The sequence below is a fragment of the Gadus macrocephalus genome, chromosome 6 (genome assembly GCF_031168955.1).
Source record: "Gadus macrocephalus chromosome 6, ASM3116895v1".
Lineage (NCBI taxonomy): Eukaryota > Metazoa > Chordata > Actinopteri > Gadiformes > Gadidae > Gadus > Gadus macrocephalus.
The window spans coordinates 10,474,044-10,501,764 of record NC_082387.1 but is presented as its reverse complement, the minus strand read 5'-3'; the positions used below and the strand labels follow the sequence as shown (position 1 = coordinate 10,501,764).

General features: G+C 42.9%; 2 protein-coding genes across 7 annotated transcripts; one reads left to right on the top strand and one right to left on the bottom strand.

The window, feature by feature from the left end:
* Positions 1–2,248: 2,248 nt before the first annotated feature.
* Positions 2,249–10,660, bottom strand: rmi1 (RMI1, RecQ mediated genome instability 1, homolog (S. cerevisiae)). Its single transcript, XM_060054042.1, has 9 exons — positions 10,505–10,660; positions 9,808–10,063; positions 9,551–9,661; positions 9,097–9,246; positions 7,430–7,500; positions 6,576–6,699; positions 6,182–6,272; positions 5,578–5,737; positions 2,249–4,173 (listed from the first exon to the last, which is right to left on the bottom strand). The coding sequence occupies exons 2-9, from the start codon at positions 9,964–9,966 to the stop codon at positions 3,069–3,071; spliced, it is 1,971 nt and encodes a 656-aa protein (XP_059910025.1). The 5' UTR covers positions 9,967–10,063; positions 10,505–10,660; the 3' UTR covers positions 2,249–3,068.
* Positions 10,634–27,495, top strand: hnrnpk (heterogeneous nuclear ribonucleoprotein K). Of its 6 annotated transcripts, none has more exons than XM_060054046.1 (18): positions 10,634–10,732; positions 11,742–11,815; positions 11,947–12,097; positions 12,508–12,605; positions 12,854–12,910; positions 13,841–13,884; positions 15,312–15,384; positions 15,647–15,754; positions 16,178–16,306; positions 18,598–18,929; positions 20,381–20,425; positions 21,035–21,064; positions 22,969–23,011; positions 23,847–23,862; positions 24,360–24,392; positions 24,510–24,577; positions 24,988–25,157; positions 26,496–27,495. In XM_060054046.1, the coding sequence occupies exons 3-18, from the start codon at positions 12,040–12,042 to the stop codon at positions 26,524–26,526; spliced, it is 1,335 nt and encodes a 444-aa protein (XP_059910029.1). In that variant the 5' UTR covers positions 10,634–10,732; positions 11,742–11,815; positions 11,947–12,039; the 3' UTR covers positions 26,527–27,495. The 6 variants fall into 6 exon arrangements, with proteins under 6 accessions (XP_059910029.1, XP_059910028.1, XP_059910026.1 ...); XM_060054045.1 differs by having other exon boundaries at positions 15,641–15,754; positions 22,972–23,011; XM_060054043.1 differs by having other exon boundaries at positions 15,641–15,754.
* Positions 27,496–27,721: the final 226 nt, after the last annotated feature.

Sequence of the window (27,721 nt, the reverse complement as noted above, 5' to 3'; positions counted from 1 at the left end):
GTTGTTAATAGAGGGGGTATAGTCAATTGTCTTGGAACACGCTATATTTAATAAAAGCTGGACTTAAATAAGATGTAAAGGTTTTAAAAAAAAAAAAGATCAAATGATCATAGGGAATTATATATATATATATATATATATATATATATATATATATATATATATATATATATATATATATATATATATATATATACATATCTGTGCTAATATATGTCCTTAAAAATTATCTGAAATATCCAACCGAGAATCTCAATCGTCAACTGTAAGGTAGAGCTTCAAGACCGAGGCCTTTTCGGATATAACAACCGCAAATATCTCAGGCCTAATATTGTAAAACATTCCAGGGCATTAGCTTTAGTATACAGGCACATGCACACACAGACAATACGCTGAAAGGCAATATACAATAATACTCAAATATGTATGATGTGAAGAAAATAATAATAATAATAATAATGTATAAACACAGTAAAAAAGGACAGAAATCATCCATGCAGGGCCTGGCAGTGTGCCCTCCCCCTGCATTTTTAGACTGCTTATCAGCCTCCCCATTGAGAGCATCAATCAAGCAAATTCTCTGAGTACAACTTTCCACCATCTACAGTATGGGAACAAATATGAACATCTTTTACATGCATTGACTGTAGCTTTGTCAACATATGAGTCTTAATATTTAACACACACACACACACACACACACACACACACACACACACACACACACACACACACACACACACACACACACACACACACACACACACACACACACACACACACACTTGTAGTCTCCATACTGTGACCATACTGTGTCACGCACACCCAAACACACAGGTACGCTTTATTCATCGAAAGAGAACCCATTTGCTCATCTTGGTGGAAAGCCTAAAAAGAGTGGTCCTCTCTAAAGTGGATTTTTCATCAATGGCTCTAATAGGGCAAAGGAAATTACAACTGCTGCTGCAGCAGGCTGGTATTAGTGGAGATTGCTCATGCACTTTTTACCCCAATGTTTGTGATGACCAGAGGTACACTACAGCCATAGCATGTGCATTAGAGAAATTAGCAAAATGTTCTTTCCCTCATGGGCCTCCACTCTTTCTGGGGCTCATTCACCACTCACTGGCTAACTACAATTTGGAAAGGTACATCCAAAATTAGAGTGTAATGAAAAAAGCTTATTTTATTTACAACTACCCCGCCGGATTGAGACAAGGCAGGGGGAAAATGGAACCAAACATCGAACATTGAAAACTATAAGTGCAGTTTAACATTTCCTCATTCCTCCTCTAAAATGGATAATTTGTCAGCAACTACATGGTAACTTTGACATCTAAAATAATTTCCCGGCTTTCGAGCAAGACTATTGTCCTGCGTGTTACTGGCGTCCAGGAACTACCCTGCACCCATTTTGAAGGGAAGTGGGGAAGGTCATTTGACCATGTCCTGTATTCAGAAGGGCTTTTGGCTATACAAATGATGTATCAAGCTACATAATTGTTTACATATATATATATATATATAATGCCCCTCACCATAAAACATAGGATAACACTGTTTAGTAAAGCGCATCAAAGCGTAATAAAAAATGAAGTAAAAAGCAATGTCTCCTTCCATTAGACATTTTTGAGTGTCGGCCACCCTTTCTTACGTTTTTGGTTTTCTCATTTCCTCCCTTATCAAGCCCTCCATTAAAAAAACGATACGGATGTGCGTATGTTGCTTCTAGTTCCTGGTAGTCTATAGTCCCTCTACTCTTTTCATCGTCCATCACCCCATATTTAGTCAACGGGTCCCCCCCCCCCATCGTATCCAGTCTCATTAGCTCATAACAGGCTAACGACATGCGAGGCAGGGTCTTGATTTAACTGCTCAACCTGATTAGGCCTTAATGAACTCCGAACATTCATCTGAATGGACGCGCACACAGGGGCATAGCAATGAGCGAGCGTGACCAGGGCCTGGCCCCCGCACACACCTGCGTGCACATTTAATATAAGTGTATACATCGCTTTATCACCGCAGTGATCTTATGCACTCCGTGGCTGTACTGCAACAATAAAAGAAGACATGAAAGACAAACCCTGCCCCTATGACAGCAGCAACGTATTTTAGCATTATACAACGGATGTAGATCTTCGTTGTAAACCGTTGTTTTTAGAGAAAACGTTGGATGCTTATTATTTTTACAATTCAATAACTCATAATGGATTACAATTTGAGAAATTAAGCAAGAAGCTTTAGATTCAAGGATAGTTTTTTATTTGTTTACAGAGTCTACACACATACACAAACCATAAAATATAAAAGCAAAATATCAAATTGGTAGGAAATGGTTTCTGTGGTGCGGTTAAATGTAAAACCATCATTCTCAAATCACAGATGAGCTCAACATTGAATGAGAACAGCAGAGGTCCATGGTCTCTCCTTTTATGTCTAATTCTCTCATTCTTTCATGGCCAAGTTTATTAAAGACCAATACTGCCCTTGGACATTCAATCTTTTTCAAACAGGAGCAAAAGATGTATTGAGTGAATGCAAAGGCCACCAATTCATTACAACAATCAGCGCATAAATTCTTTTTCTCTTTCCCTGGCACTCATGTGGTCTCATACCCCTTTCAATTATTTTGCACTCACCTCGACACGTCTCCATTCAGAACTTCAGATTCCCATTACTGTTACCTTGAATAAAAACACCTATAATTACCAGTTTGCAAAACAGATCTGATACATGCATAAGTGACACCAAACGTACAGAATGGACAGCCTGAAGTTATGTTTAATGTTTATTAACTGGACCATTATACGTTCATTGCTGTCCAATGCCAATTCATTTGCTCATGGCAAATTTCATATTGGTTAAACGCTTGTTGGATGCATCGGTGAGCCCCGAAATTGTCCCCTCGAAAAATGCGTAGTGTTACTTATTCATGCGTTGCATAAAATGTAAATGTCACGATTTGTTACCAATTATCACAAATGCGGAGGCCGGGTCACACGTTTCAATAGGTTATTGCTCTACCAGCACAGTTGAAAGATTCTTCTCTGCCCAGTTTCAGTCCATCATTTCCCCTTCTCCCTGCCCCGGACCCTCTGCTCCAGGGCTCCGAGGTCTTCCTCCGTCACGGGATCTATTCTGGTGACCACCGCTTTGCTGCCCTGCTCCTCAAACCCGAGCGTCATCACACAGCACATGTCCACCATCTCCTCCTTGCACCGGCTCATGCCGGCGTCCAGCTCCCCTCTGCGACTCGGATCGCGCCTCATGGCGCCTTTCTGCGCCACGGTGAAGCCCAGCAGTCCGCTGAGCACCCCGTCAGACAGCTCCACGTCCAGGTAGCCGGTGCCGTCCGACACGGTGGCCCGGACGCACCAGGCGCCCGTGCTGCTCGTCAGTTTACCCAGCAGGGTGACGATGAAGGCCTTGATGCGCACGCTGGTGCCTTGGCGTTGTGGAGCTCCGGGGAACTTGGCCTGCAGCAACCTCAGGTAGGTGAACGGAGGAGAGGTCAGCGCTAGTGTGGCGTCGACGTTCCAGGCTGGTCTCGAATTGCGACCGACTGGGTCTGTTGAGGGCACATCCTTCAAACGCATGGCAGGTCCCTGGGTACGCTCTGTGGACTCTGGGTGTGGCATGGAAACGGCCGGCAGGACAGCGACGCCAAGGCCTCTGGAAGTCTGAGGCGTGTCCATCTCTTCCTGGAAGCAGTACTCCAAGTCCATGTCCATCAAATCCGGATCGTCCGGGATGATATAGGCCTCTTCAGGTATTCCCGGTGAGGACTCGGAGGGTTTAGGGGTCCCCGGCCCCAACAGTCTTTTGGCAGCACCACTACGGCTGGACCCCAACCCAGAGGCAGAAGGCCCCGCGGTTGGGGGCCGTCTGAGGGAGGGTGGAGCAGAGCTGTGGGACCCACCTCTTGGTCCATCGTGAGCCCGTGGGGAGTTTAGATGCGCCGGTTCATTTGTACCCTCTTGATAGACCAGGCTGTCCAACTCATCCAACGGCAGGTCGTCGAAGTCTTCATCAGGGAAAGGTTCTTCCTCGTATTGATTTGATCTTATGGAGGATGTTGGGTCAAAAAGGACAGAATCTCCTTGGTCACCCAAACCTATTCTTCTGGCTTGGACAGGATTGCGTCCATGAGACTGTGTTGAATATTCGCCCCTGGAAGAAACCAATTCATATTACTTGTGCACACAACAGTTAAGCATGCGCAAAGATACTATCAAAGCGATGCTGGAAGTCATAAATAATATGAATACTATTATACTATAATATGAAGAATAGGTAGCATTGTGGTTGTAAATGTGTCTCACAGGATAAAAGCGTATCATTGTTTCTTAATAAATCACTGATAAAAATAGAATACAATAATATCAATGCATCGAGGCCGACCTAGTTTAAACAAGTACGTAATTATCAACAATTCATTGCAATATATATGGACACAGTCTCAAGATGGCAGTCCTGCACTAGAGGAAATTAATATTTGATGAACACTACGTTTTGTGTCTATATTCAGGCTATTGGGTCTTTGGTAATGTCACCATGGCATTGGGTGTCAATATTAATGGCAACACCAAAAATACATATACGCTATCCAACCATTTAGTAATGACCATTACCGAATCCAAAATGTCAAAAGCTAGACTTTTATTCAATAATGAACAGATGAGTGTTCCTAAACGAGCCAAATCTGAATAATATAGATGTCTCATCCTGAGAGCCCATTTCTTTTCCCACTGGGCTTTTGATTGTTTGAGTGCTTTGGATTTAAGGGTGCCTAGAAAATATACCTCCATTTAAGTGCCTGTGAAGCTCTACAGACGGTCACTGTAACAAAGTGATTAGTTTCCTTCATTAACTGGTCAATTTTTTTTTTATTGAATTAAATTAAATGGATATAATGTATAACAGTATACGACGATGATCAGACACCGAGCTATAGAAATGAAATGGGATGGGAACATGTTAATATAAATAGTATACACCTTATGTTGTGAGACTATTATTTTTTATATCAGCTCATAATTTATTTGCATATATTGACTGATGCTCTCGCCACCTCTGTCCTCTCGTCTTAATCAAGCCATTGCATTTTCTTTATTCATTGATCCACATGCTTTATTTGCATGTTGAAACTGTTTAAGAATGATGCTATTCAAATAATACATTTTGATATAACATTCATTATATTATAAAAAAAAGTCTGAACTCAAGAGTATCACAATATGATCACTTATATAAACGTTAGTCTAGCCACCTAACTCCCACCTTATTTTTCATGTTTAACCTCTGTTTTTCTTTTATTCCTAGTCTGTCTTACATAGTTTTGATAGGGCAATATGTAAAGCGTCTTAGAGTACCATGTTAAGCACTATATACATTTCATTTATTATTATTATTATTATTAGTCTCAATTTTACCCCACTGATAATGGCGAAAGTAACATTGAATTATCCCCCAACTCAAAAGGAAAGCTTGAGGGCCGGTGAGGTACCATTCAGTCCAGGCAGGACGATAATAACAGGCTCAATTCTGGGCTAATTCCCTCCCGCCATTACCTACCTGGAAAATGGAGGGTGGGCCTGGGTGGTGATAGAGGAGCCTGTCCCGTAGCCGCTGTCCCTAATCGCTGTGGCCTGAGCCCTGTCCAGCTCCTCCTGGGCCTCCAGACTGGCCAACAGCTCCTGGTCATCCGGGTCCAGGTCCTCCATTTCATGGTTCGCTAATGACACCAAAATGAGACATAGACGCACAGTTCAGTTACACACCGATTAAATGAGCCAGGCTGTACAATTGAAAGGAGGGGGACTGTATTATTGAAAACTCTAGGAGATGAGGAAAGCCTCACGTTGTGTAACTTTAATTTTAACATACACATTTATGACGGCAACACTGACAATCGTTTTTTTTTTTTTATCATATTTATTATGCTAAGCATAATAGTACTGGAAGGATTTAACAATCTTGCTAGATTACGAGGTACAGGTACATGAAATGCAGCCAATTGCTACCCTTTCTTTCTATATGGCAAGCTGTGACGGGTAGTTTCCTTGAGTTGATTTCACAATCATCACTCTCTAACACATTTCATAGGTGGGAAATTTCGACCTTTTTACCCTCGATCTCCACCTCATCATTATACATTGTGTTGCTCCTGGTAAATCACCTTCCTGCAGTGCAGGTGCGTTCTCCTCTTCAGCTCCTCCAGGAGGTTGCTCCTCCGCAGGAAGACCCAGAGCTCCGCAGAGTACCCTGCCCTGGTTCGAATCAAACAAATTATATCTTAACAGGCAATGCCATTTATCCTGATCACATTATAAATCACATTATCAAATGGGACAGTTGACTGGTGGTGGACACGAATGCCGTCATTATCATCGGGTATAATCATTTTTTTAGACCCCATGGAGAAAAAGAAAAAAAAGGACAAAAGGGCTTCTTTCCTGCGCTGCCCCCACAGGAGAGGCTGCGCGTTCCAATTACAATGGACCCCTTGGTTGAAGAAAGCCAGCAGGGGTGGAGGAGGGAAGCCCTTTATAAAGAGAAGGGGCCGAGCCTACCTGGTTGTTCCGGTCCACCAAGTCCTCCACCTCGCCTCCGAGGACCTTGACGTTCTGCGGCCCCAGCAGAAGGACCCCAAGCCGGCACACCATCTGGCCCTGGAGCTGGAGCTTCACACCGGGCCTAGGGTAGAGACAGGGGAACGTCAGCACCACAAGGTGGTACTCTTCTTTTCTCCATCCAACAAGCATTACGTGGTCAATGCTAGTTGGATGTAAAAGTAGCAATCGTTGATTTGTGATTTCTTGTCACAATGGGATTTAGGGGAGATCTTTTTTTTTTAAAGGGGACTATTATGGTGTTTGCCCAACAAGAAAACTAAGTATACGAGTTCCCGAAAATATGTTTTTGAAGCTGTTTGCTGGAAATAGCTTTTGTTTCCAGCAAACAGCTGGGAATAAGTCAGAGTTGCTGGACTCCCTGGCAGGCAACATGGCAAACTGACAAATTAGACATTTATTTTTGTATGGAATATCCCTGCTTCAGAAATGCGCAAACATCTCCGCCCAGCACTCGTCCGCTGGTCCACAAAATCTTAGCTATGCTCTGATTGGTGGGAGGTGGGGAAGTGGGAGGTAATATTCAAATGTTCCCCCTTCCTACGTAGGAGGGGGCACCGAAACTGTCTCACTCGTTTGGTAACTGTAGGCGGGGTACTTTCAGAAATGCATATCTCACTTTACTGACTTTTTTCAAAGTTTGTATGCTTGTGGGAGCACCAGAGACCCAAAACAACACCCCAAATCCCAGGAAAAGTGGCCACAGTTATATTCAAGATATAAAACACAATTAATTTAAGTACCCCACAACCTGTCAGCTGGAAGTCAAACACCCTAACTGATGCGGCCCTCACCTGAGAGAGGTGTTGAGGGCAGAGATGGGCTGATACTCCATTGCCTCCAGGTTCTGCACCCCATCTGTCACCTGCCCAGTGGACCGCACACAGTTCAGCCCAAATTAAAGACTACCGGATAGAGGGACACAGCACGTTTAACCTTTAGGTGCGAGCAGTTGGGGGAAAAATAAAATACATATGCTGGGATTTCTTTTAGGGTATTTTTGTACTTTTCCTGCAAATATATCCAAACAACCAAAACAACCAAAAAACAACATTATTCCCGTCCTGCTCATATTGTTTATGAGCAGTACACTTCTAATGGTGCTCAAAAACACACCAACAAAAGTAAGCGCTTTCCTTTTGTGTTGGTTAACGGAGTCCATCCTAATGAGGAATCCTTTCAGTTAGTCATCTTTTCTATGAAACCATGAGGCAAACATGAATCTGCCTCCAAATAAAGTTACTCGATCTGTGTTTTATTTTTTGGAATTTTAGGAAGATAACTTGATTTGTGCTCTTCACCTATTACACATCTTGGATGGCCCCATCATGAAAAACCCATCTTGGAAAGTTTCCAACAGTCTTTAATGGAAATAACCAATTAATGATCAATCGGTATTAGGCCTATGATGTTTCCAATACATGTTACCATTAAATTGGCACACATGAGTGATGATTATTCAGTTTCGGATCAAGATATGGTGAATTGAAAATGGCTACTTCCGTCTCATGTGCTCATGATGGTTTCCAAGCAACCGAATGTGCCTTGAGATTGGAGCTATACCCGAATGTGAAATAAGATTCTGTCTTGACACATCTACAGTTCCACAACATTTGTGAAGAATTCCATAACAATTTTAAAGAACCTAAAAGTTTGTGTGAGAGATTTGTAAAACTAAATTAAACACTGTGGGTGTGTAGCATTTGTTAAATTGTACACACATTGTGTACATTAATATAACCCTTTACCAGAAAATAACCTTTTGCGCCAGGTGAAAGCTAAATCTACTCGACCGCCTAAGTATTGTGAAGAGACTCTATCCCTTGCAGAAATCCATAAATGGTCTATTTGGCACAGTGCCATTGGATATAGGCGTCTCCAAATCTCAACTTCCTTTTCCATCTTAACACCTACTGTGAGGGCAGAGGTAGTTATTTTACAATTATATTTACACAGACTGTGGATGCTTTATAAAGTGGCTATTTAATGCATTAACACAGGGGGGAAAATGCTAAAGTAGGCCGACTAAAAGCACACTTTTCCTGGAAATGTTTCTTAGCAACAAAAGTGCACCACTTGATGTGAAAAAAAGTGCAGAGAGACAGATCCTTGGTTTTATATTAACTCTATCGTTTAGTTTAGTTCCAGTTTGATTTAAGAACAAGTCTTATTTTTGCATAATGGGCAATGAGAAAAATTATTGTAATCATAGCACATCCCAACATTTCTAGAATCCTTTTGTTAACAAAAAACAAAGCTTAACCTTGCTATTTATTTGCATACATAAAATACCAATAATTGTTTTTAGTGTATCATTTAGTTTGTTTTACCAAGACCATTTCTTTCCTTTAACAATTCATATTTTTATCATTCATATATTTGGGAACATTAATGTTGCATTATGCTTTATCTTTCAGTGCTTTAAAAGGGCCATGTTGCACCCCAACGCTGGCGTGCTAACCTGTAGGAGCAGCATGCGGGTTGGCCTGGCCTCCCAGGGTCTCTGGGTTGCCTGGGTTACAGAATTCACCTCCTCATTGGTGCAGTCCTTGCCTCTCAATTTTTGCAGCTGGCCGTACGCTGGCTGGCTGATGTCGAGAAGCGAGTCCATCTAGGACAGTGGAAAAGACCTTGGGGTTATAGGGTGCACTCTGCATATTGCTTATTATGCAAAAATGTTTTGTGATCAATATACAGAGACACTTGAAGTAGGGGATTGTGAGTAAATTAATACGTACTTCGGTAGTTTGGGGAGCACCAGAAGCACATTTCAATATAGTTTGTCAATATCTTCCCGTACAATGTTAACGATCAGTTCTCTTGGCTAACGGATGCATGTACATATATCCCGGTGGAAATATATTGTGGGTATATAGATACAATATTAGAGCATACATTACAGACGCAAGACATACCTGAACACAAAACGTGCCTGTGAGCTCAGTCTTCTGGGCCCCAGACAGATCACCCGGGAGGACAGGATGGCCGAGGTCCCTCAGATCTCCCAACAGCCACTGGTCTAATACCTGGAAACACACTCGTTTTATAACAATGTGTCTTGCTCTTATCCACTTGCATGCCCATGACACAATTGTTTATGGATTGTGGCCTCCAAATGGTGTTTATTTATTATTTACGGTTGTAAACTGAAAGCAGATGTACCCTTACTTACCTGTTGGTTTATCTGCTGTTGTGTGAGGTGGCCCCCTCCTCCCTCCTCCTGAACCCACTCCACGCAGGTCTCCAACCAGGCGAAGGGCACATGGATATGCAAAGAAGACTGGAGCCAGGCCATAGTGGCATTCACCACTGCCAGGGTCCCTGGAGGCATCTTCTTCTTCTAGCGTTGGCTAACTACTACTGATCCAGCAAGATACAATCTTTCTTTATGTTGTTGCCATCTGCCCTTTGGAAGCCATATTTGGTCCCTATAAATAAAAGGTTAGACACAATATTCCTGGTAAATTATGTTACATGTGAACTTGGGTTAGATCCTGAGATAGTAGTTATCTGAGGGAAGTCAAACGTTTCTCTATTGAACGCAAAACTGATTCAGTCAACCTTCAGAAACCGACCAGCTACGCTAACCAGTTCTTACATTGTCGGCATCACTTAGTTTACATTATTTATTTGTATGCAAACTATTGTCCCTTGAAAAACAGATGAGTCTGAACATCTGACATATATTTTGTTGGCGCGTTTAGTGTTGCTGGAGACCAGCCAAGGCGCCAAAGTTGACGTTCGTTCAAGCAAATAAACATGCGAATTGTAAACAGGGCTACTATAACTATTTGCATACAGGCTATCTTTGGAGTTTAATCTTAATAATGTGACATCTTCGAGGATACGATAACAACGCTTTAACTAACCTTATGCAAAAGCAAGCATTTCTAAAAGTCTGGTGGTCTCATGCTCTGGCCAACGGTACTGGTAAGATGTTTGATTGACGTGAGTTGCACTAATCAACGCTCGTCTGAGAAAAGACAGTGAGCCGTTTGCACCAATAAACACTCGATTGTGGGAGGACATAGAGCCATTTCCGCTTTGGGTAGCGTAAGAGAAGGAAGGGAAGGAAGAAGCAAAGTGTTGAATCGCAGGTTCGTGTTTCCAAATAGAAATATAATATTCATGTTATTATTTTACACGTATGTTGCACGCACTCTCCCCGGTTTATTTAATATAAGATCGCGTAATATCGCGGTTTCCTCATATTGCTCACAGCTCGGCAAATGGTTTTGTTTGCTGCTATATTTAGCGTGGAAGCTAACTCGACTAGCTTCATTTTCTTTAGCACATCGGTTCCAACATGGTAGATCCCAGAGCCAAGGTTCCGAACGTACACTGGGCGGTACCTCTCCCATTACTACCACTACTGATTGGTTGGAAGCGGGACAGGGGTACCGCCCACCGTACGTTCGGACCCTTGGACTTAAGGGCTACCACGCAATATGGCGATACTATAGGCACTCTCTCTGTCCTATCTAGGCCTCTTTGTGGTTCACGGTTTACTGATATTCGAGTAAGTAATTTCTAGCGTTAATGAGTCGAAATTGTTAGTGATAAAGTGACTTCGACAATTGTTGTATTTCAGCTAAATATTTAGCATCGATAAAGAATGCAATTGGAGTAACGCTACATTCTCAGATCATTTCGACGGAGATCCTGCATGCCATTTTGGACGCTAACGTTGGTTATCTTGGTTTTTATGCTAGCTATTAAGCGTCATTAGGTTACACGTATACTCTAAGCACGTAGTTTAAATAAAGATAACTATGTGTCTAATCTCAGTTTAATTTAATCGCTGTTATAGCTTAATGTCCATCCTCGCTCTGCATTAGCCTATTCCTAGCGCTTATCGTTCAACATGGAGGCAATGGTTATGCTTCTGGCCTTCGTCGCCCAGTTTTCGGTGTTATTGTGAATGTTGTATTTGTTGTTGCATACAATAATACTGTGTTTTGTTAGTTGTGCATAGGACTGGTGAACGAAATGGCCATTACAGTAGCGCTGTTGGTGTGCAACGATGCAAATGCAACAATGACAAAGAAATGTGTGCCGATCGCCGATTCTTTCTGATATCTCGTCATGTTCTCCCTCTGTCCACAGGTTGCAGCCGCTGGTTGGTTCTAGCCTATTCTGTTACGCCCATCGTCACAACCTGGTCTTCGCAATAAATATCGGTGAGTGCCAGCATTCTTAACAGTCTCGCATAATCAACCCCTCCTCTCCTCCCCTTTTTAAAACGGCTCTTAAATACACTGCTTTAATTTGTCGAACCTTCTTCCTCTACAATGACGACCAACCGCCACAGATCTGCAAGCCCGGTTTCTTGCTTCTCTTCTCCCGTCGCCGCCTCTTCCCCGGACCGAGGTGCCGATCCAATCCCACTTGTGGCCAGCCGACAATGGAGACAGAAATTGAACAACAAGAAGAGACCTCATTCAGCAACACAGAGACAAACGGTATACTATCTCTTAATATCAATATTACAATGCATATGTCGATGTCATCCTTCTAAGCTGTTGTTTCAAGCAAAACTTCGAAAAAATAAAAAAAGGATAAATGGATTTAGTTTGATCTTGGAAAGGAATGGTAATGTTTGTTAATAATGGATACTTGAATCTTGTAAGAATAGTATATATTTTACGATGGTGTGTATTTTCTCATTTCTTTTTTGTCTTGATAAATAAGGCAACAGTGTAGATTTCCATTGCCAAATGTTAAACAATCCTTTTTGCACGTTACTTAAAATATGCAATAATAACACTGCTTTGGATACATAGTAATTCATTGTGAACGACTAGTTGCTGGATATAGCATACATTTCTCCAGTTCATTGGGTTAAATTTGTTTTAATCAAATGATCTTTTAGGTAAGCGCCCAGCTGAGGACGCAGAGGACCAAAAATCATTCAAGCGCTCCAGGAACTCAGACGAAATGGTGGAGCTTCGTATCCTCCTGCAGAGCAAAGTAAACTACGTGCACTTTTTCAAGCATCCTTCATGTCTTTCACATGGCATACCTATATATTGTTCAAATAGAGCCGTATTGGTGGAAAAAGTCAATTTTGAAAGAATTCTTGAAATTTCCTTTGAAGAATCGTTATAGTTTTTCTCTTACTATATAATTTTGTGTTCAGAAATTGCCCGTCACTTGTTGATGTTGGATTTCAGTGTTTTCTATAGATTTCTAACCTTATCTTCACCATTTGACTTTAGAATGCAGGAGCGGTGATTGGGAAGGGTGGTAAAAACATCAAAGCTTTACGAACAGACGTGAGTACACCTATTCTAAACATGTATTCTATCCTTAACCAAATTGTGCAGTCTGCCAACAACTACCACATAAGATCTTTTGGAACCATAATTTCTCGTTATAGCTATACTGACTATCTGCGAGATTTTCTGGCCTTTCATGTGTAGTAAATGGCTGTTGGAAACCTTTTTTTTTTATAGTTGTAATATTGATGTGGATACATTTTCTTTATTTTCTTTGCTTCACTTGCCCAAAGCGCACTTGTTCAATTGCTTTTCCTTGACACAAGTTGTTTTCAAATCAATTAAAAATTTAGATCCCAGCTCAAGCCACGCTAATTGAGTTTTAACTTCTAGAATTGGCACAGTGCAGATGAGGTCACTTCTAGCGCCAAATACCTTTTCATTCAATGAGAAATGTTTAAGTAACCTGCCCAATACTCAATTCATTTATTGTCATGACCTCTTTTTCTCCTCTCTCCACTTACCCATTCCCTGTTCCCTCTGTTCAATTACTGTTGCTCTCTCATTGTCCCTCTTCTCTGCCCCCCCCCTCCCACCCCCAAACATTTTATCCCTCTGAATCTCTCAATATACCATTACCCATTTTTCTAATGTCACCTTCTCTTCTCTCTTTGCCAAACAAATCTCTGAGAGAAAAAAGAAAAAAATGAAGTCACATTTGACCAGTTTAGAGCCTGTATATTAAAATGTATTCCTCTCCCCCCCCCCCCCCCTCCCTCTTCCCTCTTCCTTGTTTTTTATTTTACTGTTGACTTTTTGCCCACTTCCTCCTCTGTTGCCCATGTTCTGGATGGCCCCTCCTGCGCCCGCCCACCTGACACCCTGGTTGGCCCCGCCCATTATCGTGCCCTGTCCCTAAATGGGCGCCTTACTTGATTGACATCTGTGTGCTCGAATGGCCCTGGCCCCTGCCCATTCCACGCCCAGTACAATGCCAGTGTGTCAGTCCCAGACAGCAGTGGGCCTGAGCGGTATGTCCCAAAGCTCCTCCCTCTCACTGCCTGTATACAGGACAATCAACAAGAACAGATAAATAATAGTCATCCTGCCTCTGTCAAGTCACTGTATATTAATCTACCTTTTCTCACAGTATTGTAGCGTGAAAAAAAAAAATGCCGTATGTCCAACTCAAACTCGACCCAGTGAAAGCCAAGTCAAAATCTTAAATATTACCTCCATGTTGAAGTTCCGTCAAAATTCAGCCATATGAAAGTGTTTTTAAGGGTTTCCCACAATCTGCTAGCACGCTACACAAGGTCCCTGTGTTTCCAACATGTCTGTTTTTGATATTTTCATGGATGTTTTGTCTTATTGACTGCGTTCCTCCCTCTCATTTCTGAAAATTGGTTTCCCGGTGATTATCAAAAAATATAACTTAAACAAGTATTTTATTTCTGTTTTGCCTCATTCCATATGTTTCTGGTGACGGTCATTGTTTTGTTAGCCTGAGACTGCCCATCCAGCGTGTGTGCATAAGGCCAGGTTTACAGTGTTGTCTGTTTTTCCTATCCTTTACGCTTTCACCTAAGCTTGGTCATTGGAGTCGATGACGGTGTCCCCATCTCTTGTGCGCTCTCTCACCTCGCCATTGTCCTGTGATTTTTTTTTATTTTTTTTATTTTTAACATTTCTCCCAGCTGCCTGCCTCCCCAATCCAGTGGTGGTCCATCTCAACCTCTGTTGCATAAAAGCTTAATACTTTATTTCTTGGCCGTTTATCTTTTTCTATCCATAGACCGCACTTACATTTTCTTTTGTCTGGATATTTATTTTTCATTGAATTCTGGAGTCGTTTTAGTTTATTTTTTATTAATCAATGTGGATGCAGATAACCTTCACAATTCTAGTCCGTGTGAAGCTTTACCAACCGATCAGACCTGTTTAAAAACTAAAAAAATTGATGTTTGCTGGTAAATCTGCTAAAAAATATAAAGTCTGCAGCCACAAATTGTAATTATTTGTGTAGTATCTTTAGCGGCTCTTATTTTTTTCTTTGATGTTTGATTCCCCATCTCTGCTCACTAGCATGCTGTTGATCACTTTTTTTGGATTTATGTTTTTTCTTCTTTGAACATCTTCTCCTACCGAGAAGACAATTATTTTTTTGGGTGGATTGTTGTTGGTATGGGGCCTCAACGACTTAGGGTTAATAGGATATTCTCGCTGACATTACTATCAGTGATGAGTTGGGGAAGAAGTGCAATGTAAATGTTGTGGTCTGTTCTGTGGCTAGCACTCTGCTGACGGGATGTAGACCCCTGTTCTAAAGTACCTTCCTTCTCCCCCTTGGTGACATCACCTGTCTGGTCCTCCTCCTCCCCCCCCCCCCCCCCCCCCCCCCCCCTGCCGGCTCCACTGCTGCGCCGCCTGGATGTTTGTTGGTGGACACAACGTGTAGCATCCTGAGTATCAGTGCAGACATCGAGACCGTTGGCGAAATCCTGCTTAAGATCATCCCCACGCTGGAGGAGGTAGGGAAAATGTTTTTCTCTTCTCTTTATTCCCCTTGGCGGAACACATTGTGTGCAAGCTTGAATACCGTGTAATAGTCCTCCGTTGAGCCTTCCGGTTCCCCTCCTCAACGGTGCGCCCGTAAGTAGTGAGGAGGGGCCAGAGGGGTGGAGCTCACCTCGGTTTGGCCTTTAATTGGATCCCTCCTTGGGTCTGGTGCCCTGATCCGGCCAAGTTTACCTTAATACAATGCGCTGATAAATATTTTCCTCCTAGTACCAGCAGTACAATGGCATGGACTTCGACTGTGAGCTTCGACTGTTGATTCACCAGAGTCTGGCTGGCTCAATCATCGGAGTAAAGGGAGCAAAGATCAAAGAGCTCCGAGAGGTATGTGGAACCCAGTCTGGTCTCAGGCAATCAAAAGCACTTAAGGAAAATGCCTGGAATGTAATGTTTTATAATGCACCTTACGAGTAAGGTGCATTATAAAACATATAATGCACCTGACCGCCACCACAGATGCGTAGATTTGTAATGTTTGCAATCATTCTGTTCCAAGGATGTTTCTCTTTTGTAGTTAAATACTGCTTAGGGAATTTGGCTGTCTATAGTTTCCATCTAGCTAATTCTATTGCAGTTTAAGTATGTCAAATATAATGGTTCAAGAATGGGCCATAAAATTAAGTGTCTTTTTTTAAATTAATAATTTGTCAGTTTACAAAAGTTTTCTGTGGGCACAAAAGTTTGATATTGGTGGTCATATCAGTTCTGTTAATGCTCATGTTGACCCGTGCTTATGTCTCTCTCTAGAATACCCAGACCAGTATCAAGCTCTTCCAGGAGTGTTGCCCTCAGTCAACAGACAGGGTGGTGCTGGTTGGAGGCAAATCGGAGAGGGTGGTTGAGTGTATCAAGACCATGCTGGAGCTCATCGCTGAAGTGAGTTGTAGTTACAGCTCATATATGTGAAACGGAAAATGAAGGAATACATTAGGGGTGTAATGATTCCCCGATACGAATCGGTAACCGGTTGGATTAACACAGTGCGTTTACATGGGACAGCTAGATCGGATTAAGCCTTATTCCGATTTTTGCTACTCGAACGGACCGTATCAATTATCCGAACGTACATGGCCCTTAAGAGAATCGAATAATGGCCGGAGCATGGCTGAATCCACTACCCTAGGTGGCGCTGTAGCCCTTTCAACAACTGGTTATAGAGCCACTTCTGGTTGACCTCTACGTCCCAGCAACAACAAACACAGGTGGCATTCGAGAAAGATGTTTTCAGTAGACAGCTGTCAGTTCATTTCGGTCCATGTCATTTCTCCAACGCTCCATTGTTCCTACGTATGCGGACTCCTCTGGCGGCGGAGCAGCGGGAGAAGTCCAGCCAGAGGAGTCTGCATACGACCGAGAGGTCGTAACAATAGAGCATCAGAGAAATTACATGGACCCGAAGTGAACTGACAGCTGTCCCGCATACGGCAACAATTCCCTTTCTCTCCATGTAGGGTTTCAATCAGGACTTCAGAGAGTCAAAGCCAAAATTCCTTTTCCCCCAATGCCTTCTCCACCATGGCCGAGATAACCCCTGATTACTAGTCTTTGTTGTGGAAGTACCGGAGAGTCTGAGAACCCGACGCAGTCTTTAAGGTTCATGGTATCAGAATATCCCTGTCAGTTCGGTCGCGGCGCAATGAATGAATAAAGATCGTATACACGTTAGACGAAAAAAACGTTTATTTGGACAGATGTGCCTGAAGTTACTACTTTACAAACTCGTTGATGACCAACGTTAAGGAAAACATGTACTTTTAATTCAGCCTTGGGTGAAATCGAAGCGTAGTGTGTACTGAATGCATGTTGATGATGATACACTACTTATAGGGGGCAATGGCATGTTACCGGCTTCCTCCATCTTCTGCGTCCCCATTTTAAATAAATCGCTGTTTCTCGTTTTTGACGGCGACAACCATACCGTCTTCTTCTTCTTCCGGCTCACGTCCCCCGGCCGCAAGATCTCGAGCCTGCGCAGAACACGAAATTCGATATCCGAAACGATGCAGGTTTACATGCAGGTAGAAACCGGACTATGATCGAGTTATCTAGGTGCTCTTATCCGATTTCGCTTCTCCGTTCACATACCGATTTCTGTCCAAAGTAGATCGGGTAAAGGTGTTTACATGCGTTTTTAATAGTCCTGTTGAGGTCTTATTCGTTTCTTTATCCGATAATGACTGCATGTAAACGCACTGACGGATGGGACTACATCGAGACGTGGGCTCCTGAATCGATTTAAAATCACCAAGAATCTGTCGATGCACCGATTTTAAATGTTGCAAATCGATTGAGTGAAGCTTCAGCCTGATATCCAGACAGTCAACTAAATTTATTCAGTTTACATACGCATCCGGAAATTTTACTTAAGGAAGCGGGCGGATCCGCGTGTGTGTTTGTGTGTGTCTCCGCGTGCGCCCTACGGCACGAAAGAAGGGAAGGGAACAACCAGAGTTGTGGGTGTGTGAATTACAGCCATGTGTCCGAAAACAGTGAAATGATCAATGCAACAGCGTATCTGACATCAAACGTGTGGAAGTCCTTTGGGTCTTATAAGGAGGGGAATATTGACAAAAAGCTTCGCTATTTTTATAAATTGTGAAGGACAGCGATCAGGTCTATAAATAAATATTTAAATAAATAAATATTTATTTGTCTAAACAAATAAATTGACATGTAGTTCTAAATTTATAAATTGGTCTTCCATTTTTTCTTCCAAGATTCCATGGTCCCTACACCATATATATATTTGAAAGTAGGCAATGTTTCTTTTATAGATGGCTTATTTAAATGAATAGAAAATTAATGTGTTAACATTAAACAAATATTAACTATCTGTCAGATTGATTCATATCTCATCAAATCGCACCGGATCGTTAGAACATTGAATCGAATCGTCACATATCAAAATGTATCGTCCCTGAATCGTATTGTAGCATATGTATCGCGATGCGTATCGGATCGTCCTATAAAGGAGAGATGGACACCCCTAGAATACATATGTCACTTTTGTATACAAAATGTAATGCTGAAAACTAAGGTGATAAAGGATGCAGCCTATGAATCCATGCAAATGTTTTAATTTCAATTCATTTTGGTAGTGATTCCTACTCTCAAATTGTTCAGTTGCTTCTTCCTGTTCCGTGTCTTACCTTGTCGTTGTTCGCCAGGCTCCCATCAAGGGGCGTGCCCAGCCTTATGACCCCAACTTCTACGACGAGACGTACGACTACGGTGGCTTCACTATGATGTTTGAGGAGAGGGGGGGCAGCCGCAGGCCCATGGGGGGCTTCCCCATGCGTGGGGGTAGGGGTGGTGGTGACCGTGGCTTCGACCGCATGCCCTCCGGCAGGGGGGGACGTGGCCCCATGCCCCCCGCCCGCCGAGATTACGACGAGATGAGCCCCCGAAGGGGGCCCCCCCCTCCCTCCCACTCCGCTAGAGGAGGCCGAGGAGGCGGCCGTGGACGCAACATGCCCCTTGGACCCCCACACAGAGGAGGGTAAGATGTTTGCACACGCCATGGTTTACCCAGAACTGATGTGATGTTTTGAAACTGTTTCATACGCTAGCTTATTCTTTTGAACACGTGTATATGTATGTGTGGGGTCATTTACATCGTGATGTACTGATCAATCGGCCACCTTTCGTTAGGAGCCGATAAACTCCCTAAACATGTCGGTTATTGGATGGATTTAACAGGCTGCATCTCACTGAAGAACAGGCTTTACAATACCAGCCTGTAAGTGTGTTTTGTACGTTCGCTCAAAAAAAATAGGTAATTAATCACACAAAAATCTAACTTGAGTGCTGATCCAGCATGTCAACATAGTTTCTACAATGTGAAGCAAAAACAAGGGTTTGTTGAAACCTAGAAGTTATAACGGCGCTGCTATCTAGTCTGACCCCCAGTCAGTGACTCGTGAGGGAGGCTGTTACAGCACTCCATGGGAACAGATTTTCTGAAGACTCGCGGCACCGACTACAGTTTCTCGTTCTAATTTACAAGTTCTGGCAAAGGCAGGCTTGAAGAATCTATAAAAAACTGTATGCTTCCTTTGAATGCGTCATTTTGGTTCAATACATTCGTCCTTATAATACATTCATCTACTTGTTTCCGCGTTTTCAAAACTCCATAATGAAATGAATAACCATGATGAAAAAGTTAATGCTGCAGTACATTAACAGTTGCAAGGGCCGGAGAAAAATAACCATTGCCAGAGGCTATTGCCAACTTCTTTAACTGTAAAATCCGAACGAATTAGAAGGGCTGGCCAAATAATTTGTTGTTTTTGCCGAACGAATATCCGAATACTTGGTTATATTTGAGAGAAAATAGTCAATTCTTCGGCGACCACTGCTGCAGAATCAGTACAAATACGTGGCACCACATTTTTACTTGTTTTATTTAGGAACCCACAGGGTTTGTAAACCTTACTTGCCTATTTAAATAGGCAAGTAGGGTTTGATAAAAAATAGTGTTTCACTGTAAAAATCGGTGATCAGTATCAGATCGGCTAAACCAACATTAATAAATTGAATCTGCCTACATCAATGCGTCCCTACATGGTACTGTACGCTATATAAAGGCCATCATTTGTTATTCAAATACAATTGAATACACCTACATACCTGAATACACCTACATACCTGATAACCCCTGCCCCATTTACTTTTCACCCTGTGGTTATTGGGCTTTTGAGTACTGCACCACAATCTGGGTTATGATCTTGGTTTGTCATTCTATAGATCACTAGCATCCAACTTAATGTAACCATTGCCATGCTACACACAAATCAAAAAAGAGAATTCGTCGTTGCCTTTTGCAGAGCACGCAAAATCTCATTGTAATCCCATTCCCATGAAGTGTATGTGCACCTTTTTATATCTGTATCTGTGTGTCTGTGCTTATGTACGTATGTGCGTGTCTTTCCATCTCAACCGTGCCCACAGAGATGACCGTTACTATGAGTACCGCGGCTCTGAGGACAGGTCAAAGTAAGTCCCGGCCCCCCCCAAGACCCCTGCTCTCCTGCTAGGTTCCTTAGTCCCCGCCACCCCCTACCCCACCCGCCAACCCACCCAACTCATCCCCAAGGGATAGATTGACATTTTGAATTTGAATTATTTCATTAGTGATATTTGCCTCTATAGCCTTGGTATCTGTCACAACTAGATAAGGTGGTGTCTGTTAGCCTCTAACCCTTGGTTGGAAAAAATTAAAAGACCACGTATTGAAGATCATAGCCTTAAGTTGGTAATTGATTTGACAGATGACCAACTCTGAAATGTCTCTGTATCCCTTTTTACGCCCCTTTTACCAGCCTGCATTATCCGTTTCTCTGATGTGCTTGTTGTCTGCCACCCTTCATAGTTTGTAGACATGAATTAACTCCTTTTTATACACCATTTCCCCCATCAATAAAACCCTTGCGCTATCTGTTTGTTTGTGTGTGTGTGTTGCGTGTGCCTAGCCCGTGAAAGGCTGTTTGCTTGAACCCATCCTCTTCTGTAGTCATTCCCATGGGAGCTCGACTTGTCAGCAATATCGCCTCCTTTCTCATGTGTAGAACACTTATTTATACAGCCTCTTTCCCTCTCGTTTAGGAGTCATATGCAGAGGCCTCTAATTTCCAGGTGAGTTTAATAGTGCTTCTGTGACTACTTGTGATCCACTGCCCTGGTGGGGCCATGTTCTTGTTGTTTTGTGTCACAAATATATTTCGTTTTTACTCAAAATACCAGCCAACGATTTGAATGCTACGAATGATTGCTAATATCACCTGTGTGGAGGTTGCAATGATCAGGATATTCTGTGGGTTATAAACATTGGACTATAAATGATAAACTGTAGCATTTGGCATGGACTAAACTGGAGCTTTACTAAATAGTAGGGGTGTAACGGTACACGTATTTGTACCGAACCGTCACGGTACAGGCACTTCGGTGCGGTTACAGAGGTGTACCGCGGTTCGTAAATGTGGCGTACATAGCGTTAATATGGTGAATGTAAAGGCTTGTTTTGCAATACGGAATTTAAAACTTGAAGTCGGAGTTCCACCCGGACCGTTTAGCCAAAGTAATGTAGCGACCCTGGGACAGTTAAATAGTTTGTGTTATGTGTTGCATTATATTTCGTTGTCCGTTATGCCAGTTGTTCTATGTGCATGTATTGTAATGTTCTTCTTGTCAATCAGCGTGGGGGCGAATCATTAGGTCAGCTGGGGGAGGGCTTTGGAAGAACAGGAGGGTGGGGGCCTGCACGCGAGTGAGACCGTGTTGGGGGTTGCCGGGGTAACCGGGGTTTGTTTTGGGTCGGTTTTCTGCCGTTGGTTATGTCGTTACGGGTTTCAGTGACCTGGTTTTGGTTCATTAAAACTACCTTCAACTACTAATGACTCGACATCATTATGTCACCGGCGAGGTCACTACATTGGTGTCAGAAGTGAAACTATTATTTTTTTTTTTTTTCTCGGCCCTGCTGTGCTCGGCGAGTCGGCTACTCCGACTCCGTAATCCCTTCAGCAGCTCTGTCGGGATGTCGGATACGCAATGCAATTGGCCGCCCGATCTATCTTATACAGTGTATAAGATATAAGATCAGCAGCTCTCAGTCGGGATGTCGGATACGCAATGCAATTGGCCCTTGCCGTCTCCGTTGCGTCGACCAATAGGTCCATGGTTTCGACGCATAGTTAAAAATATTGGATGTGCACGTAAGCTACGGAGAGGGTCTCCGACAGGCTGTCCGGCTATGGATAGGGCTCCCTGTGTCTACTTACAGCACTTAAACATGCACACGCATTTGAAAAGGCGCCATCCAGGTGTTACTATCACCGTTGCTGTGAAAAAAAAAAGCGAGCTGTACAAACCCAGCTCACTGGGAATTCAGAAACGGAAATGCCATAACAAAGTTTATTGGTGTTTTCAGTGCTGCATTTTTTTTATTCCCCTTAACTATTAACCGTACCGTACCGTGACTTAAAAACCGAGGTACGTACCGAACCGTGACTTTTGTGTACCGTACTAAATAGTAACATTTTGCCTTTTTCAATAAATCTGAAGGCTCACGGCAAAATGGCTGCCATTGTCAAACTGTATTAAGCGTAATCAACAAGTGAAAGAAGTCTATTGTCAAACATGACGGTTACACGTATGTTTGTTAATCTTGCGAGGGCATCGGATCAGCTCCTACAATTTCCCTTCCCATTTTTCCCCCTTCATTTTGTTTGGGTTATAGGATGGGGGGTCCATCCTCATCGCCAGCTGTCACTCCTCTCACCATAGCACTGTCAGAGCTGTTCCTGTTACTGTGTGGGCGGGTGGCTGGCTGGCACAAAATGTGTTTATACTGTAATCGTGCCCAGCGTGTGTGTGTTTGTGTGTGTGTGTGTGTGTGTGCGTTTGTATGTGTACTCTGACCTAAACCTTGAAATTTCTTAGCGAACAATGTGAACCATTTAAGTCTAACCACTTCTTCTCCTCTCACTCTCCTTACTCCCCATCCCCCCCTTCTCTCCGTCCCTCACCATCTTCATCAGCAGCGACAGAAGAGGCAGACCGGATCGCTATGGCGATAACATGGTTAGTGACCCTTGGAAAAAGTGCATGCAGCTCTCTCTGGTATCCTATTGGATGATGGCATCATCAGGCTAGCCTGCTGATTGGTCTCCTTACCAGACAATGGCAGTGATTAAGATTGTTTAATGACCTAGCACGGCAATATTAGGGTAGCTGGGCAGTTGTTCCCACAAACACCCAAGCATGCATGTATTCCTGAATAAGTGCATGCATACACACACACACACATGCATACATACATACATACATACATACTTGCATGCAAGAATGAGCATACCAGTTCATTCTTGCCATGCGTGAGCCATCCAACCAAATGACCGTAATCACAGCAGAACCCATAATAATCACACATAATTGGCATGTACTTTACCATGTACTTTCACAGCCCATTTTTTTCGGGTAGTGGAGGGAGGATGTGGGGGGTATAAACGGTGGCCCTGGCTGGTTGCTAGGCAATAATAACGCTTTGTTGACAGACTGGAAGGTTTCTCTCCATCTAGCTCTGTTCGAGCTGGTAGGATACTGCCAAGCGTTGCTCGGCAACAGCATTTCTGAATCGCCTGTTGCCCTGGTGACGGAGCAGCAGCTGAATAGCAGGGGGAAGTGGGGGCTGTTGGAGATGCAAGGAAGGGAGAGGGGGGGGGGAGTAAGGGAAGGAGGGGGAGTAAGGGAAGGAGGAGCCTGGCTCAGGGATGAAATTTGGGTGGCTTTCAGTTGAGTCTATTCCATGGACGAAGCTGCTGCATCCTCATTGCATTTGTCCATCTCTCATTTAAGCCTATGTCGGTAATATGCAGAACCCTTTGCTAAATCTGTCTTTCTTTTTCTTTTCCAACAGGGAGGTGGTGGATATGGTGAGTAGGCACTGGTTTTGTCTTTTGTGCTGGAAATGTCATTTTCTACTGTGCTGGTGTGGCTGTGTGCTAGCGTAGTGTATTAAGCGTAGCCTCTTAATCAACTGTGGGCGAGGTGTTTGTTGGACACTAATGTGTGCTACACTCATGTAGCACATTGGAATTAAAACAAATGGCTTTCATGTTGCCTAATTGGCTTGATCTTCAATAGGAAGGTGAAGGTAAGTTATAAAAAAAAGAATGAATCAATAGGCATTTTCTCTGTTGTACAGGAAAGCCATTGCTTCCCCCCACCCCTGTTTTTTCAAGTGGACATTTCAGGCTTCTTTCAACAGTTTTATACCAAAGGCTTTTGGTGCACAAGTGTCATTGATAATGTCTGGCTCAATATTGCAAAAACCTGGCAGCTTTTTGCCATTTAAAGGATGTTTTGACATGGCTTGTTGATCTGTCAATCCGTTTGCTAACGCTCCCCCTCCTCTCTCTCTCTCTGGCAGATAACAGCTCCTCCTGGGATAACTACCCATCAGGTGAGCTGCCACGCTGCTATTCCCTCATACTGTGTGTACAAACAATGCGATATGAATGTATTCAATTTATTTCCCCATATCACCCTGTTCTCTGAATCCATGTCTTCTTGTCCTCAGGCGGTCGGGGCTCGTACAACGACATGGGGGGCCCCGTCATCACCACCCAGGTGACCATCCCGAAAGACGTGAGTATGCGACAAGGTGTACCCCAACGCCACCGCTCGCTCATTTTTAACGAGCTGCTAATTAAACTCACGCGGTCTGGGCGAAACCCTCTGCGGTGCCATGTGTTCGTCAACGTCATTCGTCAGTCTGCTACGAAGAACATTTAGTCGTTGGCCTCGTCTCTGCTTAATTGGCTCATAATGATTTTAATGTGTTATCGAGAATGTCAGCATGCCGTGATGATGACGGGAGCGCCCTGTCGATCATCACGTAACTCACCTTTTCATTACCGTCTGGTGATCAGGCGAGGAAATTGTGTTTTTATGCAGTCTTTTCCCTCACGGAAATTGTATGAAATCGTACCCTCGGTGGTGGCTACTGACAGGAGTCCTGTCCCTCCTTCTGTTCCACCACCCTGACCTTCATGTAGATGGCGGGCTCAATCATTGGTAAAGCAGGCCAGCGAATCAAGCAGATCCGCCACGAGTCCGGGGCCTCGATCAAGATCGACGAGCCCCTGGAGGGCTCTGAGGACCGCATTATTACCATCAGCGGCACCCAGGACCAGATCCAGAACGCCCAGTACCTGCTGCAGAACAGGCAAGTGCCGACGCCTAGACCACTGTTTGGTAAATACAATGAGGCGACTGGTATCCGTCTTTCAAGGACATCTAGTGCTGCAACATAGGCCATTTATAGCTTAGTTGGTCCCCAGAAAATGGGTCATTTGATATTTGTCATTGATTTAATCATTGTATTGATTTTTGAAGCACAAATAACAGATTGCTGCTTAATTTTGCAGTTGAATTTTGCAGTTGAATTTGGTACATGGATAATTTTTAAAGGATTAGGTTTAGTTTTTCTTGGCTGCTTGTCAGATAAAACCAATCACTTTGAGCTTGTGATGGCATTTGCTATTATTTACAACATTTTATGGACTCAATGATAATAAAAACAATTCTTGGAATAATCAACTTTGAAAATAATTGTTAGTTGCAGCCCTAAGAAATTCTATTGTAATCCATTAAAATTCAATGGGTGGTGTCATATAAATCTTCTAAATTCGTTCTTCTTTTAGAATTTTGTTGATTTAAAATATGGCTGATCCTTAATGCAAACTGTTTGGTAGTTAAGCAAACCTTTAACAGATAAATGATCAAAACAACTATGTGAATTGGCTCTTTGGATATTCACACATCAATGCATTTGACTGAATGTATATATGAATGGATTATTGTTGTGTGATGTATTAGCTGCCAGCTGTCTCTTCTATTCACTAACCCCTTCCTTTTCTCTTCATGCAACCTGCCACTTGCACAAAACCTTCCTCTTTCATGAAATGGCTCTGGAAGGTTTGACGCGCAAACCAACCGTCAATGAAATGCATGTTTCCAACGGGTCTATTTGTATGACTCAATGAATTTGTAGAAGGCAACGAGCAGAATGCCTCAGCCATCCAAGCCGTTTCACTGTGAAGCAGGGAATGGATTGATTCTTCCCCTGGCTGCTGCTGTGTGGAAGACTAGTGATTTTGTTGTTTTTAGTTAGATGAACCGACAACAAATCACAGTCTGCCAAATGGCACAGGCACCTCCTCTTCTGTCTCCCTTGGCAACCAATAAGCATGTATTGTATACACTGCGTGTTGCTGCTGTTTAGCTTAGCCTGATGCTAACTGCTGTAGCACTCTTTAAGTAGCAGTGTAGTGTTGCCTTGGTAACTAACCCTGCCTCCCCTCCTTCTTTCTCCCTGTCCTATCCCGGTGCACGGTTTCTTCTTTGATGCCAGGATTAACACTACACCTCCCTTTGCTCTGTCCCTCCCCTGACTTTTTTTTGTTGTCCCTTTTTGTTTCCCCAAAATCCTCAGAATGAACTTTGTTTGAGTAACTTGTCCCTTCTAAGTATTTATTTCTTAATGTCTTGCTTTGTATTTCAGTGTGAAGCAGTACTCTGGTCACTTCCTGTAGGCCCATGAGACGCTGAGCGAAGAAGAACCCCCCCCCCCCCCCCCCCCCCAAACACACATACACCCAAACCCGAAAACACACAAACGCATACATATACACACACCCCTCCACGTCCCTCTTCAACAAATCCCACTCAAAATATGGGTTTCTTTTTTGTATTTTTTAACTTAAAGTAGGTCCAACATTCCTGTGCGTTTATATATAATAAAAAAAAAACATCCAGCATTTTTAGGTGTAGCCCATTAACTCGTACAGTAACTTCTTTTCAGCTATTTCTGATATTAATACTGCTTCCTAAAAGAAAAGTTAAACATCTTTATTTTTGGATGAGGTTCTGCGTTGTGTACATGTTTGTCTTGAGAGTAAATTGATGTGTGTGTGTGTGTGTGTGTGTGTGTGTGTGTGTGTGTGTGTGTGTGTGTGTGTGTGCGTGCGCTATGGTCATCTTTATTGATGTCACTCACAGCTGAGTTGTAACCTTTGTAATACTCGGCGCATCGCACAGAATGTAAGCTACAGTTTTGTTTTGATATTTTGATCATTTTGTGAAATATTTTATGTTTTTTGTTTTTTAAATCAATGTGGGAATCCTCAAATGCTTTCAGTTTGGAGGTGTTGGAGTGCGGGGGAGGGGTGCACATCTTTGGGACTCCTACAGTGAGTGTAGTTTTACACTTGTGTACGATTCAGGGCTGACCGACAATTTCGTTGTATATTAAGTCATCTTTCTTTTGGGGGGGGGGGGGGGAAGGAGGAAGGAGGAGGAGTTGGAAATGCTTTTGAATAACCAGAGATGGAAAGTTGTAGCTAGTGATTTATTAAGACATTGTATGGAAGGTAACTAATGTGGAATTGGTTTGTTTTGTCCCTGCAGTGTCCTGTTCTCTACACTTGTTGTCCTGTCATGATGTAGATTGACATTGTCCAATTGTAAAATTAATAAAAATGCCATTTTTTTTTACCAAACGACTAATGCTCGTTAATACATTTGTCTGAATTTGTGTATACATTTGGTTCTGCGTCACAATTTGCACAAAAAGACCTCCAATTGTCCACTAAGAGAGCCTAACGGCAGGTTGTTTGCTCCACAATACATAAAGCATGCAAACCTTGGAGAATTATTTGTTTGTGCCAGATATGAAAGTCTATGATAGCTAATTAAGCTTGTCTATAGTCAGCACAATGTGTTGCTAAG